This window comes from Mustelus asterias, chromosome 4, assembly GCF_964213995.1.
Source record: "Mustelus asterias chromosome 4, sMusAst1.hap1.1, whole genome shotgun sequence".
Lineage (NCBI taxonomy): Eukaryota > Metazoa > Chordata > Chondrichthyes > Carcharhiniformes > Triakidae > Mustelus > Mustelus asterias.
Window position 1 is genome coordinate 98907738 of NC_135804.1, and position 19983 is coordinate 98927720.

The following is a 19983-nucleotide window of genomic DNA, read 5'->3' on the forward strand; positions in this document are numbered from 1 at the left end:
TTTTTCCTCATGTCGACTTTGTTTCTTTTGCCAGATTTCTAGCATCTGAAGTAGTTGGGATTGATGGTAAATATGTAGCCGATATCACCAGTGACGTGAGATCACATGACACAGCATGGAGAGAAATAGTTCTACGTAGAGTTTTGTGCTGAGGCTGTATTGTACTTAGTATTATGTTACATAAAAGGTAGACTTTACCTCCTGCCTTGCCTCCAGCAGTACCTGCAATGTAGACTATAAGCAATTCAATTTAAGACGCACAGTGATAATAAAAAAGCATCCACAGTATTTTGCCTTTGTAGTTTAATAATAATTGATCTCCCCTAGGATTGATTACTATTTTTTGATAGCTTCCCCAGAAGCATTACCTGAAGTATCAGCACTTCTTAGATCAGCTCTTACCCAGGGCATTGAGGAATGGGATGGTGGAAGCCTGGGAACACACTTGGATATGATCTCTTGATGCCAAGAAGGGGATGGAGGGACAGGTATAAAATCTATTAAATCGTCTTTCCCAACCGAAATGTAAAATAATTGAAAATGCAGCTGGGCTGGCAATCCAGCATACTGGGTCTCGCCCCCAATTTCTGCACTGCTCAAAGACAGAAAATAAGGTTTCAGTCTCATGCAAGCCAAATAATTTCAGGACAGGTACCTTCATATTTGATTAACTACCAGTTGAAACAATCTGGACTGCTCTGTCACAGACAACATGCTTTTGTTCTTAGATATTTGGCTTGAGAAAGACAAAAGTGTCATTTTACTGCTTAGTAAAGTTTGGAAAAAATATTTATCGATTATTCATATACATTAATTCATTCAAGAATAAATGAAGGAACATATAATTTAAGCCTGGACCAACCTCATTCCATTACAAACCCGTCACCCTAGGTCCATCATTTTCATTGGTTTAATAAACTCACTTACGATGTGCCAAATAGGTACATTCATCTTCTTGAAGATATGACAGGCGTTGGTTGTGACTGAGTTCACTTTGGCACACCACAGTGCGGAGAACAACCAAGGTTCATTAACAACATAAAGGTTTATGCTGATGTTCTTTTCTGCATAGTTCCTGAAAGTACAGAGCGATGTGACAAAACTATTTTAGTTAAGTACTTCCAATAGGATGTCAAATTACTCTGGATGAGAAAGATAGATTTTCATTGCATGAAATCTTATCTCATTAGAATTAAAATTATTTTTCTGATGCCATCCAGTGGACATGCTTGGAAACACAAAAGCTTCAGGCACATGGCTCACTAGATCTCCAGATTTATAGGAATGAAGGCAATTGTCTCAACCAAAAGAATGCAGGCAATACACTAATAGCAAACTTTCTCATATTAGCTTTCTGTGCAATGGTCTTGAAGACAGTGTCATTTATTGATCCTTGTGTATGCAAATTCAAACAGAGTGTTAACTGTTGCTCACTGAACTAGTGCCCCCCTACCTCTGGACCAGAAGCTCTGGGTTCAAATCCAACGCCAAGACCTGTTGGCCACACAAGGAACATTCATAACGCAATTCAATGAGCTGACAATCAGCTCGGGAATTCTTGCCCCACTTCCTCACCATTCCCCAAAGGGAAAAAGTGTACACGTGCGCGTGCGTGTGTTTAAAAGAAAAGTTGAACTAGAGTTGCTCAAGTCGGACAATGAAAAATCCATAATGTTCTGTTGATATCCCAGTACAACAACACTGAGGTTCCTCAGAAGTTTGTTGAGGTTGCATTGAGGAGGAGCTTACTTGTAGGGCTTAGACAATGCCACACCAACCCTACAAGATTTGATTTTGCATGCAGTGGTGAAGCAATGCCTCTTGCCACAAACCTCAAAGAAAGGTATCCACACAAATCTAGCAATCTCTGTGGCATGGATTTCCCTATTCCCTTCAGCAGATTTAATCTGTCATCAGGATCTCCAGTCATTTAGCAAGTGATGCTTGCATGCAGTGTTAGAAGCCAATCACAGTGAAGTATTCTCACAAATGTAAAAAAGAAAGTAAAATGCACTAATTATCCTTTACAGTTGATATAAATTTTCAGAAAGACAAATAAATGATTGGATTTAAATAAACCTAAAACACCATAAACCATCTTTAAAAACATTTTTTAAATTATGGAAATTTTATATGGTGCTGAAAAGAGAGACATGGTGCTGAAACTGTTTTGCACTCATCACGAATAAAGCAAGAAATCCAAATTCAAATGATCACGACCATTTATTCTACAGGGCAGGTGGGTGCTGATTGGCGTTGCCATTTTGCTTCATGTTAATGGATGCTGCCATAGTCCAAAAGGACGTTCTGCCTTCCACTGAACAGGACGATGTTCTGTAAGAATTGCAGTTCTGGCGCGATAACAGATACATAGGCCATACTTCCCAGAAAGTTGCTGATCAAATCAAACAGCACGTTCCATCAATTATTCATAATAGGCAAAATACAGACTACTTAATCAGCCCATGCTTGCAAAACCCATAATAGAATGTCTACTTTTGGATGCAATTCTGTGATTGGGCAGCATAAGTTTGCTAATAGTGACATTAACAATCAATTTAGGACAATCAGTTGAACTAATTTATGATAGAAGCAACATCTATTCAGGCAGAGCAAGCTGTTCTCTGCAGGCAAAAGGAACATGTTCAAACCTTGTGTCATTTTTGAATTACCCGGAAGCTTGGGGAAACACAGTTCCCATTTCATTCTCCATGGCAACACCTCGGCAGTCAGAGATGACTTGCCAATCAATCAGCACCCTTTTCTTCTGTGGTATAAATTGTCATGTTTGTTTGAAATTTGGCATTCTTGCATTTACCCTAATGAGTGCAAGATGAAAAGTTTCAGCAATGTTTCTCTCTTCTCAGCAATATTTAAGTTTTGTACTAACAAGTGAAAACTTTACATCATAATAGAGAAATTTGATATTCCACAAACATAAAGTTGACTGCTCAGATTCAGTGAGGGCACTTACAAAAGTCATGAACTTAATACGCCATTAAATGGCAGTTATATTTCATTCAGAAAGGCATAATTTTTCAAAGAGTTTACAGCAAGACTAAAGTGTAAAAGTGAAAATTTTTGACAGTTCACTAATTGTTTGGGGATCTTAGCAGTGCATCTTCTGGAAGAAGAAAAAATTACTAACATCTGGATTTCTGCATTTTCCTGGATATATGTGGCTGTAAAATCCTGACTATTACGTTTTGGGAGATATGTACAAATTTGTACTCCTATTGCAGAGCATGATCTTGCGAAATTCAATTTCTACATTGGAAGCATAATCGGGAATTCGAGCAGGTGCTAAACATATTATGTCCAGAACAAAAAGCTCATGGGGAGCGGCATTAAATCCCTGATGCCTGGGTGTTGACACTGTGTGCTGGGAATATAATTTTATAAATTACCCTGATAGTACAGTGGGCCACCATCCTGATAGAAATGTATCAAATTGCAATGTTAGCTATAATTGCCAGCACTCTTTTCTGTGATCTGCATTGCACATTTTCTAGTTTTTAATTTGATTTGATTTATTATTGTCACATGTATTAACATACAGTGAAAAGTATTGTTTCTTGCGCGCTGTACAGAGAAAACGTACCGTTCATAGAGAAGGAAATGAGAGAGTGCAGAATGTAGAGTTACAGTCACAGCTAGGGTATAGAGAAAGATCAACTTAATGCAAGGTAGGTCCATTCAAAAGTCTGACAGCAGCAGGGAAGAAGCTGTTCTTGAGTCGGTTGGTACGGGACCTCAGACTTTGTAAGGTATAGTATGGTATTTTCAAAGAAACTTACCATATCTCACTGAAGCTGATGTTACTGTAGCGAATGTTGATGGTGTGAATGTTCTCTCTATGCAGTGTTTCTGGGTCAAGTTTTTCTCCCACAATCTTCTGGAAATCATTGGAGATGTTAGTCTTATTGTCGGGCAGCCAGAGGATCTACAGGGAACCAAGAATACAAAGTCTATGCAGAAAGCCTAGAACATAATGAATGACCCAACCTTTACAGCTCTCTGCAATGATGAATTCTACAGATTCACTACCCTCTGAGAGAAGAAATTCCTCCTTATCTCTGTCTTAAATGGGCGACCCCTTATCAAATTTCTTCTCTTTTTATCTCCAAGGTAAAAAAAGAGTTCCAACTTCTCCCCATCTCTGGAACCATTCTCATGAACTTCTTCTGCACTCCCTCCTAGCTTTTACATGTAGCACCCAGAACTGGACACAATACTCCAGCTGAGGCCTAACTAATGTCTTATATAACTTCAACATAATATCCTTGCCCTGTACTCTATTCCCCAGTCAATAATGACTTAAAAAAACAACTGTTCTACATCTTACAATTCTCCATTAAGCATCTTTCATACTTTCAGGGCTTCATTTTCAAATACTCATTGGGATATTTTCAAAAGGAGTAAAAATGTAATGTGAGAAAAAACTTTTTCACACAATGAATGTGTGATTCCAGCATCGGCTGATCCTTCCTGGCAGCATCCAATAATGGGCTTGCCTCTATCCCAATTAGACAATCTGTATTTTAAAATTATGGATGGGCAATAAATGCTGACCTAACCAGGGGAGCCCACAACCTTTGAATGAATAACAAAAAATAAATAAATAGTGGAAATACAGTGTGGGGTTGGGCCCTGGAAAGATTCAGAAGTTGGATTTCTGACCCTGGACTGAATCTACTGTCGCCTGATGGGTATTCATAAAGACACCAGCAAAGTGAAGACACCTGCAAGGCCTGATGGCGAAAGGACTAACTCTGTATTAGGTTAAGGACTATGAGAGCAGCCATAGGACAAGCACAGGAATTGATTGGACAATGCCTGTTGCTATGCCTCGCACAGACAGTGATTGAACACAGACTCCTGTGGGCTGTGTTCCTGAGTGAATTATGACCCCTGACAGAAGCATGACTCTTTTGCATTGTGACCATAAAGACAGTAATACATTAGTGCCTATCCTGAGAGTACATGACTGGAAGCCTGATCAATGCCAGCAACATCTGTATAAGAGGGAAAGATTCTGAGACATCGGCAGCAACCTGGGATCAACCAGTGCAGAAAAAGCAGCAAGACTCCCATGACTGGGCCTCAGAGACATCGGAATAAAGCCTATTGGGAGGAAATCTGATCAGTTCAGTTCACCACAGGTAGCATCTCAAGTCCAAGTTGTGAGTTTGGATATTTTGTGACGTTTTGGTACCTTTTGAATGCTTTGTGTATAACGAAGTAGTTCAGAGGTTAGTTATTTTGTGTGTTATGAAGTAAAGGCAGAGGTTGAATATTTTGTATATGGCAAAGTTGATGCCCAGTAATCCCAAGTCTTTCACAGGGATTTCTCAATTAAAATGTGATGCCAATCCATACATATTATTAGAATAGATGGCAAAATGGTTAATCAAATAGCTGATGTTAAGGTGCATCTTAAAGAAACAGACAGCTGTTGAGAAGTGGCAAGGTTTAGGGATGGAATTCCAGGGCTTAAGGCCCAGACAGCTGAAGGCATGTCTGCCAATGGGAAATTATTAGAACTGGAGATGTACAAGAGGCCAAAACTGGAGCAGTGGAGTGATCTCAAAGGATTTCTGGACTGGAGAAGGATACAGATATAGGGAGAGGAAAGTCCACATGGGGATTTGAGTGAGTGGGCAAAAAAATTGGCAGATATGCTATGACATGGGAAAGATGTGGTTATCCATTTTGGTAGAATAGAGGATTAGAAAAGCTGAATATTATTTAAATGCAAAGTGTGTAGAATTCTGCTGTACAGAGAGATCTGGGAGTCTGTGTACATGAATCACAAAGTCAGCATGCAGGCAGAGCAAGGAATTAAAGAGGCAAATGGAGTGTTGCTGTTTATTGAAAGGGGAATGGTGGTTAAAGGTAGGGATGTTTTTCTATAACTGTACAGCGTTATGGTGACACTGCAACTGGAGTACTGTGTACAGTTTGGGTCTCCTTGCTTCTTCAGTTCTCTGGTTGAAAGCAGATCTGACCCACAATGCCGTGACTTCCACCACAATTAAGGCAAGGAGGAGGATCGCAAATTCATCGAATTCCAAGCCCCAGTTTATTGATACCAATCTGATCCACACCGGCCATCTGGCCAACTGAGCCAAATAAGCTCAGGGCCCATCAATAATGAAGGCCTGTCCAAAATGTAGCTCTTCAATGGAGTGCTCCGTCTATTTTTACCTCATCATTTACTGAAATCCCTCAGTGTTAACTGGCTTTCAACGCCATCCTTCAAGCCTCTAAAAATCTTCCAACTTGCCTTCATGAAGTTTCCAAGTTTTTTTGACTTGCCTCCATGGTCATTACTGCCTCTACTTACTTTCATGGTCACACAGAGCTTTCGAAGCCTGCCAACCTAGAAATATCTCACCTTGAGTCCTTCAATAGGGATGTTTGGGCTTCCTACCCCATGAAGATGGCTGGCAGTGGAAATGGAGGTGGGACATCTGTTTGTGTCACTTGGCAGTCTTTTTTTTTGCTGTTCTGCCTTCTATTGGTCCTGTTTCCAGACAGCAAAAATCTGGCCCCAGGATTCTCCTCAAAACCAATGTAACATGATAGAGTAAACAGCATGTGTTGTCTGACCTGTCTGACTGCCACACCAGGAACTTCCTTATCACTAGGATATGACCCATTTTGTTATGCTATCCTTGACACATGACTTCATATTGTTCCTGAATTAACTTCCTAAATAGAATAAATGTTAAATTCCCACCCATGATTAATATCCTAAATGCACAATTTTACCTTTGGGAGTCAATTCTTTATAAGCTGAATTAAACTGCATAACAATATCATAAAACAAAATGAAAAATATATCTCATGTAGGTCAAATTGTTACAGAAAACAGACACAACAATACAGAAATTGTACTCTTCTGGGATAGGGATTTTCTCATTTCCAGCTGTTATCTTTGAAAGAGAGACTCAATTTCCTTACCAGATTGGGATCAATTGAGGAATTCAGGATGGTTTCCACAACAACTTTGTGAGAAGTATTATAGTATGGATGAGATGTATTTGTTAGAGGCTGCAGGTCAAATATTACATGTTTTTTATTTTTCGCTGCAAGATCCAAGAGCTCAGTCAACAAACAAACGTGTTGCTTGGCAGCTTTTTTTTGAGCTTCTTCCGATAGTATGCTAACGGTATTGTAAGGATCTTTCTATGAGGGAGTGCAGTCAGAAAAAGAGACACACAAAGTCAGGTGAACACTCAGAATATGTTTTTTAACTGTAAACAATACACAAAGCAGCATATTCTGTTAGTTGAGCAGCGGCAAGTTATAAAAACTGAGAATTTTAACAAAAAATGTTAGTGATAAATTACAGTTCCAAGGACAATTAAAATACCTATCTCTTGCATTTAATATTTTTTCTTGTGATGTATGTATTTATTAAAATTAGAAATCTTCTTACTTCCAAATAAATATATTCTCATTTCAGACAACCTGAACCTACTGAGTGGTATAAATATTAACTGTGGCACAATGTAGATGCAAAGTAAAATTCCGTCAACACTATCCCATTCAGTGCTCCCAGGAATAGAATAGTTAGATGCAGAGAGAAACTGCTCTAATTTTTCCCAACATGTCTTTGACCCAACTTCTGATCAGCAACATTTTCCAATATGGCATTTCCATTTACCTTACCATCCAACCTGTAGTCTGTTTTGGCAGGGATTGCACATAGTGCAAAGTTTGGGGAGCTTTATATTGTGGGCCAATGCCTATTAGGAACTGTACTGAAGCTGCATTGAGTTCAATTAATGAAGGATCTTAAGACCTTAATTTGGCCTGGGTTTTCATTCTTGAGGTGGGTAGTGGGAATTAGGAAAATACCCTGTTTGGCCCACTTGTTTCAGGAAAATGTGCTTGCAAAGACTGGGTTTTCACTCTGGGTTTTCGCCTCTCCCTGGAGATCACATGGTCTGGAATGGGGGGGTGGGGGTAAGTTAATAGGTTGTAATGAACAAAACATCGTAGCTGTGAGGGACAGCTCGGTGGATAGGATATTGGTATGTAGATAGGCTGGAAAATTGGGCGGGGATCCTGGATTCAGGATTCAATCCTGGACCGGGGAGTGGCGCGGGCTTGGAGGGCCGAAGGGCCTGTTCCTGTGCTGTATTGTTCTTTGTTCTTTGGAATCTTCATTACTCGGGGGGGGGGGGGGGGGGCAGGGGTGCGTGGGGGAGAGAGGCAAGGGTGCTGGTGGGTGTGGAGGGAGGGGGAGGTTGGTGTGGGTGCAGGCTAGAGTTGGGCTGGCTGAAGTTTGGAGGCAGCCAACCAGATGCTGGGTATAGAGGTGGGCTCTTTAAAAGGCCTACCTGGGTGCTGTGGGACTTCCTCTCAGTTAAAATGAAAACACATAGGCCCTCCAGCCCTCACATCCTCCAAACACTTCACACGCTCCATTCATGGCATCTTATGGCCCCATCCACCCCCTTTGTCCCCTCATGCCCCTATGCCAAGCTATGAATTTCCACCAATCCCTTACATGACCGTTCATGCCCCCTGTGCCAAGCCGTGGCATTTCTATGCTCATTGACCCACTATACACTGTATAGAATCAATAAACCCTATGGTCATAGTTGGATCTGTGAAAAAAAATGTTTTAGAAAATGTAATTCATTCATAACTTCCACTTGTGTTGTAAAAAATTCATTTCACTACAAGCTAATAAAATATCAATAATCCAGATCCTTTAAAATATCAATAACAAAAATCACAAACCCCAGAAACCACTTGGGTGAAAGCCTAAACATCCACTTTTCTTGTTAAAACAGCCGCACCGTGAGGAACCATGGGGGGATAGATGGAAGGATAAGCTTGGCATGGTGGGCCTGTGGGGACATGCAGGTGAGTGGAAGGGCAGCACTTGGCATTGCAAAGGTCCCACATGCAAATGACTCTTCTGAGGGACTATGGACCATGACTCTTTAAAACTAGCCAAAATCCATGAAAATTGCAGAAACATGATGATCCCCGCAATGGAGCTAGCCAGGTTGGGAGTGATGGATATGGGGTTTTAATAGAAACCAGCTCCACACCCTGTTCTCACTGGAACAACGAAGGTTGAGGGGTGACCTGATAGAGGTTTACAAGATTATGAGTGGCATGTACAGAATGGATACTCAGATGTTCTTTCCTAGGGTAGAAAAGTGAAGTACTAGGGGACATAGGTTTAAGGTGCATGGGAAAAAAGTTTAAACAAGATGTGCGAGACAAGTTTTTTACACAGAGGGTGGTGAATGTCTGGAATGCACTGCCCAGGTAGAAAGTGGGAGCAGGACACGATGGCAGCATTTAAGGGACATCTAGACGAATACATGAATAGGATGGGAATGGAAGGATACGGACTCCGTAAGTGCATACGTTTTTAGTTCAGGCAGGCATCATGATTGGCGCATGCTTGGAGGGCCAAATGGCCTGTTCCTGTGCTGTACAGTTCTTTGTTCTAACCGACAGCCCGTGAATGGGGTCGAGAATTGTCCATTTTTAAAGGGCTCCTGAGTCATCTTGACTCAATGAAAATCCAGGCCTTTAAACTTATCATTCTCAGCTGGATTCAAAAATCAGGGACTGAATGGTGCAAGGTAAATATTTAACCCAACTTTTGCAAATAGTCCCTTAAACTTATTTATTCTATTATCTGCATCCTGTAAACTCAATGATTTCTATTTTCTACACGGGTCATAACTTTTCACGGAGTTTAATAAAGACAGTGATTTGATGTTAAAGAGAAAAATAAACATGAAAAGCTGTCATATCTTCACCTTTAGAAACCACTTTCCAGCATTGAGCTCTTTAATCTCTGCCCATGTAAAACTTGACGGATTATTTCTAACTTTCTTAGGAAAAACCTCTGCTATGTCTGTTGTCCTTTCAAATGTAGAGTCGTGCATTAGAAATGGGATTCCATCAGAACTAGGAAAAACAAAATGTAGGTCTTGTAAATCTAGTTTTTATTTATTCTTTAACAAATTATCAGACCACCATGTTACTGTTCATTGGTATTCAGCAGACCAATTTCATTGTGTGTTTAAATATTAAGCTAATCCCTTCAAGGTCTCTGTAGGATACCGTGCGGTCGAAACAAGCAAACATAGGTCAGCAGAAACTCAAAATCAAGTAGAGGGTAACTGTAGTTCTTTGCATATTTTTGGTTTAATGTCAGAAGAATTGGCTGGAATTGATTGAATCAACACTGTTACTGAATAAAATGCTAAACCTCACTGAGCTGACACCTGTGTTTAATCTGAGAGAGAGATAAAATACTCAGTCAAATTCACTTCACAGTAGAAATGCCTTGTGATGAACTGGATATCCATCTTCCCTGGTAGCTGGTGACCCTACCTCAAATACAGCAGACAGAACAGTGGTGATCTAGATCCCCTTCGCCGCTCAAGAGATGGAAATTGGACCTGCACTCATTGGCACCAAAAGAGGGCACCCAATGATTGAAAATGATCAAAGAATATAAAAGCAAAATATCTCTAAAGTTTTCCTGCCAGATATGATTTCCATGATTGTTCTTTGCTAAACTGCTGAAGCCTTTCTCAATAGCCCAGAACAGGACTTGTTATTATTTTCAGGAGTTCGAGTGAATCAAAGTGTGCTAGTCTGAATTGCTAGCCTAGTGCAAGAAAGCTCCCAGAAGCATCTCAAAGTTGTACCCTGACACAATAATCGGAATTTTACAATAAAAATAATAGTGAAGTGATTAGCATTCACCAGCAATATGGAGGAAATAGGAGAGCAAGTTCTGTTGTCGACATATGAACCATTAAACACAAATAAGTTGCTCTCCAATTTGCCCTCTGCCTCCATGGATTGGATTTTCCATTCCTCCCCAGCATGTTTTGTGGCAGTGGAAGTAGCCCACCATTGGCAGACAGTAGGATCTTTCAGGCCCGCTGCTGTCAATGGGTTTTCCCACAGTTTGCACCCTCCGCCGCCTGGGGGCCCACAGCAGGAGATCACCATCAGTGGGACGAGAAGATCGCGAAGATGGGAATGGCTGGAAAATCTCAGCCCATAAGAAGCCCACAGATTGATTCAGCATTAAAATATATGAAAGGTGCAAAATGCTGACAATTAGTATAGCCAACAAGCTGTTGTCTAATACAAAAATGGCCAAGCAAGAAAGGACACTACTATGGTCTGTTAGGAAATATGACGAAGTTCAGGGCAAGAGATTTTAAACTTCAGGCTGAGTGTGTGGACTGCTCTGTTTACTGGCAACAAATGGCTTTGGTTTTATGATGGGTAATAAAGTCACCAGGATACTGGACAATGGTTGTTTTCAAGTGAGATGCTGTAAGAACACATCCATGATACTAAACACTAAATACCCAGTAAACATGCCAGCAAATATTAGGGATGCACGCAGATGTTTCAATGAGCAATAAATCTTAATTACTGCCAAAAAACCGCTCTCTGGCCTGAAAATTTAACTTTACAGTATGGAGTCCCCTTTATTCAGGATTGTATTACTTTTGGAGTTTTAAAATACTTAAATTGATCTTTTTAAAAAAACTTGTGGTTGACATTTTCAAGCCCCCTTCCATGGTGGAGCGCCCCCTAGCAGGGTTGGTGGACCATCCCAATTTCTGATCACATCGGCAGGACGAGAAGATCCTGTCAGCGTGAGGGAATGGCCTTGGTCATTTTTTAAATCCCCCTCTCAATCGACAATGTTCTTCCCTCTTTTTATTTCACATGATTTAACATTGGATTAAACACTCCAGTTTATACTTCTGGGTTAGATTCCTCAAGGAGAATTTTCCTGGAGAGCCAGAGGAAGCTTTGGAGGTGAGTGTGCCAACAAATTCATGCAGAAGATAGTGAGCTGTTGGTAGACATGTTGGGCTTGATTTTATCATCGTGTTGCGCCCGTTTTCGGGTGCGAAAACTTGGTAAAGTTGGGCGTGAGGCGAGTAGCGGGATCTGCGCCCGCCTCTGCGCCGGTTCCCCCTTTACCAAGGCCCGAAAATGGCCGCGATCAGATTTGCATGCATTTAAATTGACTTAATGGGCTGCACGCCCAACTTTACCGGCACTTCTCCCTTTATCACTTTGTTCGCCCATCCAGAATCGATGCAAAACAGACATGCTCCATATAAGTCCGATTTGGGCGCTCCAGTTAGTGAGGAGGTAAGTGATGAGCATCCAATGGCTTGAGATCGGTGGGGGAGGGGGGGGAGAGGGGAGGGGCGTAGTGGGTCCGCTGCCACTCTGCTTGAGATCATTGGGGAGAGGGAAGGGGGGGGGGTTCTGCTGCCACACTGCCTGAGATCAGTGGCAGGGAAGGGGGGTCCGTTGCCTCTCTGCCTGAGATCAGTGACGGGGAAGGGGGTCCGCTGCCACTCTGCCTGTGATCAGTGGAGGGGAAGGGGGGTCCACTGGCACTCTGCCTGAGATCAGTGGAGGGGAAGAGAGGTCCACTGCCACTCTGCCTGAGAGCAGTGAGGGGGAAGGGAGGGCCTGCCTGAGATCAGTGAGGGGGAAGGGGGGAGGAGCCTGCGATTGTTCTGGGTGGTGGGGGTGTGGGAGGATAAGGGGGTCAGTAATGTTGTGGGGGTGGGGCAATGTCTGAGGGGGCCAGGGAGAGGCTTTATCCGGCCCTGGAGGGATGTGGCAGGGGAGCAGCATTCTATCTTTTTTTTTGCGCATGCACAGTTGGAGGCACCGATCGGAGCTGCAGGAATTCGGGCGCGTTAAGCCCCACCCACAGGCTTGTGCAGCGCGATTCAGAATCACAGATATTTTTGCAAGCAGAGTGCGAATGGGGGCACCTCAGAACAGGTCTAAAAGTCAGATCTGAAGCACTCCCAGTTTCAAGTCCGCCCAGCACTTAGAATCAAAATGGTAAAATAGGGCCCGTTGTTGCCTCATTGTGATTTTTCCAAAATAACTTCGCAGAGAAGATATCCTACCTGGCAGTGGCAGGAATTAAATTAGCCCAATTAAGGAGTCACCTGACAGCACTAATTGAAGAAACACAGCAATTTTGCTGGAGTAATGCAATCCTCCTGCTGTTTCTACACTTTGGCAAGTAAAAGCTGGTCGGCTTGGTTGCAGGCTTGAGGCAGTTCAGTTTTGTTCAGGCACTCTGCCCAATTTTCTATCTATGGGGAGGCAATGGCATGGTGGTATTATTGCTTGATTATTAATGTTCTGGGGACCCGGGTTCGAATACCGCCACAGCAGATGGTGGAATTAGAATTCAAGAAAAATATATCTGGAATTAAGAATCTACTGATGATCATGAAACCATTGTTGATTGCTGAAAAAACCCACCTGGTTCACTAATGTCATTTAGGGAAGGAAATCTGATGGCCTTACCTGGTCATGTGACTTCAGAGCCACAGCAATGTGGTTGACTTTCAACTGCTTTTGGGCAATCAGGGATGGCCAATAAATGTTGGCCAGCCAGCAACGCCCATGTCCCACGGATGAATTTTAAAAATTTAGACACCTCCTCTCCCCCACAATGGTGATTGAAGCCACTCACCTGTTCCTTCCTACGCTCAGTCTCTCAATCCTTAACCCCGACCCCTCTCACTGGGGCCTGACATTTCCCTGAGCTCCAAAGCTGCCCTGTCTCACCTTTAAATCCGGCCTTCTAGTGTTCTCGTACTGGACTGCCATAGTCCCAACACTGGCCAACATTTCTGGTCAGCAGCTGTTGGAGGCAGAACGACCTCAGAGATGGGGATGGAACCCGGCATTAGCCACTTAACAGCCTGACTGCCTTAATATTAGGATGTGGCCTCCTGCCCCTATGGAGTCGGGTCCATCCCTGACTTCTCAGCCAAGAGCCATGAACATTACCTTCACAAAAACTCCACCTGTTAACTCTTCTTCATTCTCCAAATATGATATGTGATCTGCCTAGTATCTCCAGAATTTTTGATATGTATTTTGGATTTCCAGCTTGATGGTGGTAGGTGGGGTGGGTATGGGAGTTTGGGAGGGAGTCACAGTTATTGCACAGGGGCTATATACTTGGTAACTCCAAGACATTTATTGGTTAAAAAAAACAATGACTGCTTGTCACATACCTGATCTGCACATCAGTTTCAAAAGTAGATGCCTCACAGTTCACAGTTTCCTCAAAAGACATTATGGTGTTCTCTGGAGCCAACTAAAACAATATGTAGAATAGTCACCATCTAATATGCCTGTGCCAGCATTAAACACTCCTATGTCAGGTACAACATGGGTTAGATGTTATCTCTACATTTTTCCATTAATCATTCCCAGGTCTGGTGCAACATGAGTTTGATGGAGAATAAAGCTTAGTCTAACACTAAGCTCTTCCTACACTGTCTTATTAGGCACTCTCAGATCATCTACATCGGGGATTAGATGGAGAATAAAATCCTCTCAGCACCATCGCATCAACATACTCAGTCAAATATAGCAAATGATGGGTGCAGAGTTAAGCTCCCTTGCAACTAACCAATTAAACACTCCCTGATCAGATAGAGTAGGAGGGAGGTACAGGGTTGTCCTGCACAATCAATAAAGGCATGATTTCTCACAACAAATATTGCTTTAAAAAGCTGTTCGGTAGACTGCAAGAAATTTAGTTTAATTGTCTGACAAACCTAAATAGTGCAAAACCAATGGAGTGGATTTTATCTAATCTGGCCAGTGGAAATTGGTGAGATTAAGGCAAAAATGCCTTGGGTTACTTGTCTGTTGGAAAGCTGCCTGGATTCTGCTATTTCTGATTTTAATGAATGTTTTTAAGTATGCAGCTAACCTACCCACTCAAAGCTGGCAGTGCTCATATTCTCATGAGCAAATAGAGATTCCATTACATGTACCACAACAGATGGTAGATATTAATTATATATTAACTGCTTAATTGTATTCAGATTCTGGGCATTCACTTGAACCCATACAAATAGACATAAATACAATGGCTGTTGGGTTAGGAGATGTATGCTTGTAATCTATAACTCAGTAAATAAATGTAAAAGTATGTAAAGATTGCCTTTTTGGAATAGAACAGCAGATACCTACCATGGGTGCTCCACGGTGCCCCATCATAGTTGGTCGTGGTGCCAGATTTTCTTTTTCAATAATACAAGGAGAAGAAATTGCACAAGGAATGAAATAAAGACATATCACAACTCCGAAATAGAACGTCGGTAGGACAACCTGGAAAACTGAAAAGCAAAGTGTAACCATTATAAAGATTCTGGCACTGTACCTCTATCATTTCCAGCAAACTGATTCACTGGCCCCAGTGGTTATGGGAAGTACAGGGGTGGGATGAGGGGGAGATTTAGTAACTGGAAAGCCCAGAGGTATGGGTTTCTTAGAGGTCCCATCAAATTTAAGATAAAGGATCAGGTTAATATTTTTGGATTTCATTTCATGGCCACAGACAACAAGATTGAGTTAACAGGATGGCTGAGCAGCTGATGAATGAGCCAGCCTTCAACAATGGCTACAGCTGAGTGGTGAGGAAGAATGGAGGAATAAGAAGGGGTGGACATGGGATAGGCAGGATTTCATCATGGATCATTGTGGTCCTTGGGGGGTGCCAGTGAGATCATCATTGAGGAGATGGACATGGTGAGGTGGGTGTCAGTATCATTAGGGTTCCAGGCATATTGGTCGGTGGCCAGAGAATTGTAGGGGATGATCCAACCACGAGGTGAAGCAGGTTTGCTTGGGGTGTGAAGGAAGGGGGTTGGGGAGCAAGAAGAAAGCACTCATGGCCCACAAGCAGTGCTAGAAATACACATACCAATTTGATCCATACATTTTTTCCTCTTTGCCAGGTTTCTTGATGCCTGGGAAATTGAGCCAGTCAGTATTAAATCTGAAACACAGGTAAAATCTTAGGCATGTGATCTCATTGATATTCCTCAGTCAGCCTCCAATACAACCTCCACCCTGATGTTTCAAATTATCCCCTCTGATTCTAATCATTATTGCTAGGCTTTATCTCCGTTATTTTTGCCAGTGGATGTTAGTATCAGAAGGTCATAAGGAATAGAAGCAACATGCAATCCATCAAATCTATGGAATCCCTCTATAAAGGCACAGAATGCAAATCAATATGTAATTCATTGCATGAGTTAGGGTAAATAAAAAGGATTGGCCTTTGTGAGATGGACAATGTTGGGGACTGTGATGCTATGAAAGCGATGCTCTGGCACATCACCTGAGTGCTCAGTCGGATTTATGAAGGGAAGAAGTTATCACTGACTACCATGTCAAAATTGATTGGGCCACATCTCTCCCAAATGCCAAGGCAATGTAGGGCATAAAATTTGCAGGTTCTACCAAATGCAGGGTAATGAGTGCTTGTCAATAATCAAACAAATAATTTGTTTGACACCAGCATTATTTATACATGAAGCTGGTGTTAGAAGAGATGGTGCTGTCTGCGTGTTACTCTATCTTTAGGTGGTCAAGTGCTAATCAATGAGAATGTTTTTCCTGTTAGAGCCATCCTGGTGAACTGCTGTCAAACTGGCATGAGTGCATCCATGTGTGCAATGTTATTTGGCGGATGTTGTCGCGATAGTTTAAGGACCTGTATTATGTGCAGTTGCTTAAGGACATGGAGTATGAATCACATTCCATAACAACCACATGGTACCTAGACTACTGTGCCTTCAAAGGATGACCTGGTGGAATGGGACCTATACTGCCTCTGCGATCATTGTGAGAATGATGAAGATGACAATAAAGGTTTTGCTGTATTCCTTGCATCAAAGTAGGAAGAGAACTTCAATCATGAAAACACATGTTGTAACGAATCGAGGGCGACTTGATGAGTCTTCAGAACTAAAGGGCTTTATTGCCAACATAATGATTAACTCTATATAAAAATAGTGTCCGAAAGAATAACTATGCAACTGTACACTATTCCTCCCTGGCTCCAACTGCCAATCCTTCTCAACCTAGGATACATGCCCTCGCACTCGATTGGCTAAGTTTCCTGCCTCGACACTCCATAGGGTTTGGCCCAACCACATGAGCCTGAGGTGTCTCGCTACCACACTCCTTCCCCCCTAACTCCTGAAGTCACCTAAAGAGAAAGAAAATCATTAATACAAGCAATAATTTACTGAAAAACATCAGGGGAAACCATCCCCCCATGACTAGTTGTCATAAGCTTAGTCAGTCTGGCGACTTCCGCACTTTTGCAGAATGTCTCAACTCCAAGCTAGGTTTGTCTGGATATGAAAAATTAGTTTGGGCTGAGGCAAATGGCAAACTCTATAGTATAGGAGACCGGCCCTGTCCTTCCCAAACTCTTAACAGCCATTCATGGCAGTCTTGCTGCAAAATTTCTGATCATGATTAAACCTTCATCTTGGAAGACTCGATCATTCTTCCTCGAGTTGTGATTTTATTTCTGAGAGGCTTGCCTAGCCTCCACCCACCCACCAAACTTGGAAATATAATATCTAACCATGGTCTTAAACAACGTCCCATTAGCAGCTCAGCTGGCATGATCCTTGTGGTCACATTTGATGTGGTGATGTAAGATAATAAAAAGCTGGTGATCCATAAAGGTAGGTGCCTATTTATTTGCTTCTTCATTGAGGCCTTAAAAGTTTGCATGGCATGTTCCGCCAACCCTTTTGATGCTGGGTGGTTAGGTGCCGACCTAACTTGGCGAATGCTATTAGATTTGATAAATTTCTGAAATTCCTCCACCATGAAGGATGGACCATTTTCTGATAGTAAGACCTCCGGAGTCCCATGAATGGCAAAGATTTGTGGCCCTCAAGGAACACCCCCTTAAAGGGGCTATGCTATCACACCTGTCCTTACCATATTCCTCTTAAAATCTTGTAGTTATGAGGTTGTCAAGGACAAGTCTGCCAGGTCATGCTCATGCAATGTCATCCTCATGTGGTTCATCGGAATCTTCGCCCTCTTCAGATTCATCCTCTCCCAAGTCCTCCTGGTCCAAGGAGACAACTAGTTCCTCCATGTTTCCCTGTAGCAACACCTCACCCCTCCACTTGAGGCACTAAGTTGGCATGGCACTGCAAACAAAGAGTTAGACACTCTCTGCAGTGAGTATTGGAGAGCCTGCCTGACTGGTCCAAACATCTGAAATGCCATCATTAAGAGGCCTCTGGTTTGCTCTATGAAGAACCCTTGGCTGAATGTGCTGTGTTGTCTCCCTCCTCAGCTGTACTTTGTGGCTAAAAATGGGAGACATTAACCATGTCTTTTGGGCTTACTCCTCATCAGCAAGGAGCCAACTCTCTAATATCTCTAACACGTGGAGCCACTCAAAATATACAAGTTGTGCGAGCTGCCTGGGTAGCTAGCACCAACATTCAGGATTTGATTTCTGTGATCACAAATTAGCCGAACATTCAGAGAATGAAATCCTTTTTTAATCAGCGAACCTCAAGGCCACATGTGCGCACTTGATCGTGTCCTGCACTTGAGGAAAGTCTGTGATCACAGAGGATCCCACAAAGGTGGCAGCCTTATTTGATTCAGCCATGAAGAATGGCTGCGTTTTAGTGAAAAGCACATCTAATACTTCCCTTATGCATTTTTGTTGTCACCGATTGTAAGATTACGCAAAGATCTCCAGTGGAGCCCTGGAAGGATCTGTCGACAAAAAGGTTTGGTGTGGTGGCAATCTTCAGAGAAACCAGAATTGGTTACCCTTCAAGTCCTTGTGGCGTGAATTTGTTGAGAATCTGAGCTACCACATCCATAGACATGTGAAGATGCCTGTAGCACAAGGCAGGAATGCAGTCTGTAGTCCTTGACTTCCCTTAGTCTGTATATCTCATAACAAGGCCCTCTGCCTTATAATGCCATGACTTGAGAGGCACTAATATCCGAGTGTGGCAGGGGGGTGGGAACTGAAGCAGCAGGCCACTAAGTGTAGGGACTGGGGAAGAAAGTGAGACTGAGACTAACATAGTGCAGAGTACAAGCAGGCCGAGGGAGGCCGCGGGGTTCGGCGGTACTGGAGGTCCGGAGTGAGTTTGCTTCAATGCCAGAAGTATAACAGGTAAGACAAATGAACTGAGAGCCTGGATTACTGCATGGAATTATGATGTTATGATAATTACAGAGACATGGTTAAAGGAGGGACAGGACTGAGAGCTTAACATTTCGGAATATCGTTGTTTTAAATGGGATAGAAGGGGAAATAGAAGGGGAAATAAAAGAGGTGGGGGAGTTGCATTGCTGATTAGGAAACACATCAGAGCTGTGTTGAGGGAGGACACATTGAAGGATCCTGTAGTGAGGCATTATGGGTGGAGCTCAGGAATAGGAAGGGTTAAATCACAATGTTGGGAGTGTACTATAGACCTCCGCACAGCCCTCAGGAGACAGAGGAGCAGTTGTGTAATTATATACTGAAAAGGTGTGAAAAAAACAGGGTAGTTGTGTTGGTGACTTTAACTTCTCCCAAATTGACTGGAAATCCCTTGTAGCCAGGGGCTCGGATGGGCAGCAATTTGTTAGAGTTATCCAGGCGGGCGTTTTGATATAGTATATTGACAATCTAACCAGAGAGAGGGCCATACTAGACTTGGTATTGGGGAATGAACATTGCCAGATGATCGGTGTTTCAGTGGGGGAGCATTTTGGGCTTGGTGACCATAATTCCATAAGATTTTGGGTAGTATGGTTAAGGACAAGTGTGGCCTGCGGGTGAGTGTGCTTAATTTGGTGAGGGCCAACTACATCCAAATTAGACAGGAACTGGGGAATGTGGATTGGGAGTGGCTATTTGAGAGCCAATCCACATCTGGCATTGGGAGGCTTTTAAAGGCCAGTTGATTGGAGTGCAGGACAGGCATGTCCCAGCACAAATGAAGGATAGAAATCACAGGATTCGGGAGCCATGGATGACAAGGGTAATTGTAAGCTTAGTCAAAAGGAAAAATGAAGCATACGATAGGTCTAGGCATCTAAAAACTGATGGAGCCCTTC

At 42.5% G+C, this 19983-nt stretch overlaps 1 protein-coding gene across 13 annotated transcripts in view; it reads right to left on the reverse strand.

The window, feature by feature from the left end:
* The window catches only part of gdpd2 (glycerophosphodiester phosphodiesterase domain containing 2), a 169327-nt gene that overhangs the window by 14829 nt on the left and 134515 nt on the right, over positions 1-19983 (reverse strand). For 9 of the 13 annotated variants that reach the window (XM_078211456.1, XM_078211454.1, XM_078211459.1 and 6 more), the window contains 7 exons: positions 15794-15868; positions 15061-15206; positions 14091-14173; positions 9801-9951; positions 6967-7191; positions 3798-3943; positions 928-1075 (listed from right to left, as the gene is read on the reverse strand). In XM_078211456.1, coding sequence (XP_078067582.1) covers positions 928-1075; positions 3798-3943; positions 6967-7191; positions 9801-9951; positions 14091-14173; positions 15061-15206; positions 15794-15868 — 974 coding nt within the window. The remainder of the gene's footprint in view (positions 1-927; positions 1076-3797; positions 3944-6966; positions 7192-9800; positions 9952-14090; positions 14174-15060; positions 15207-15793; positions 15869-19983) is intronic. The other 4 variants (XM_078211460.1, XM_078211461.1, XM_078211462.1 and 1 more) reach the window with 2 other exon arrangements.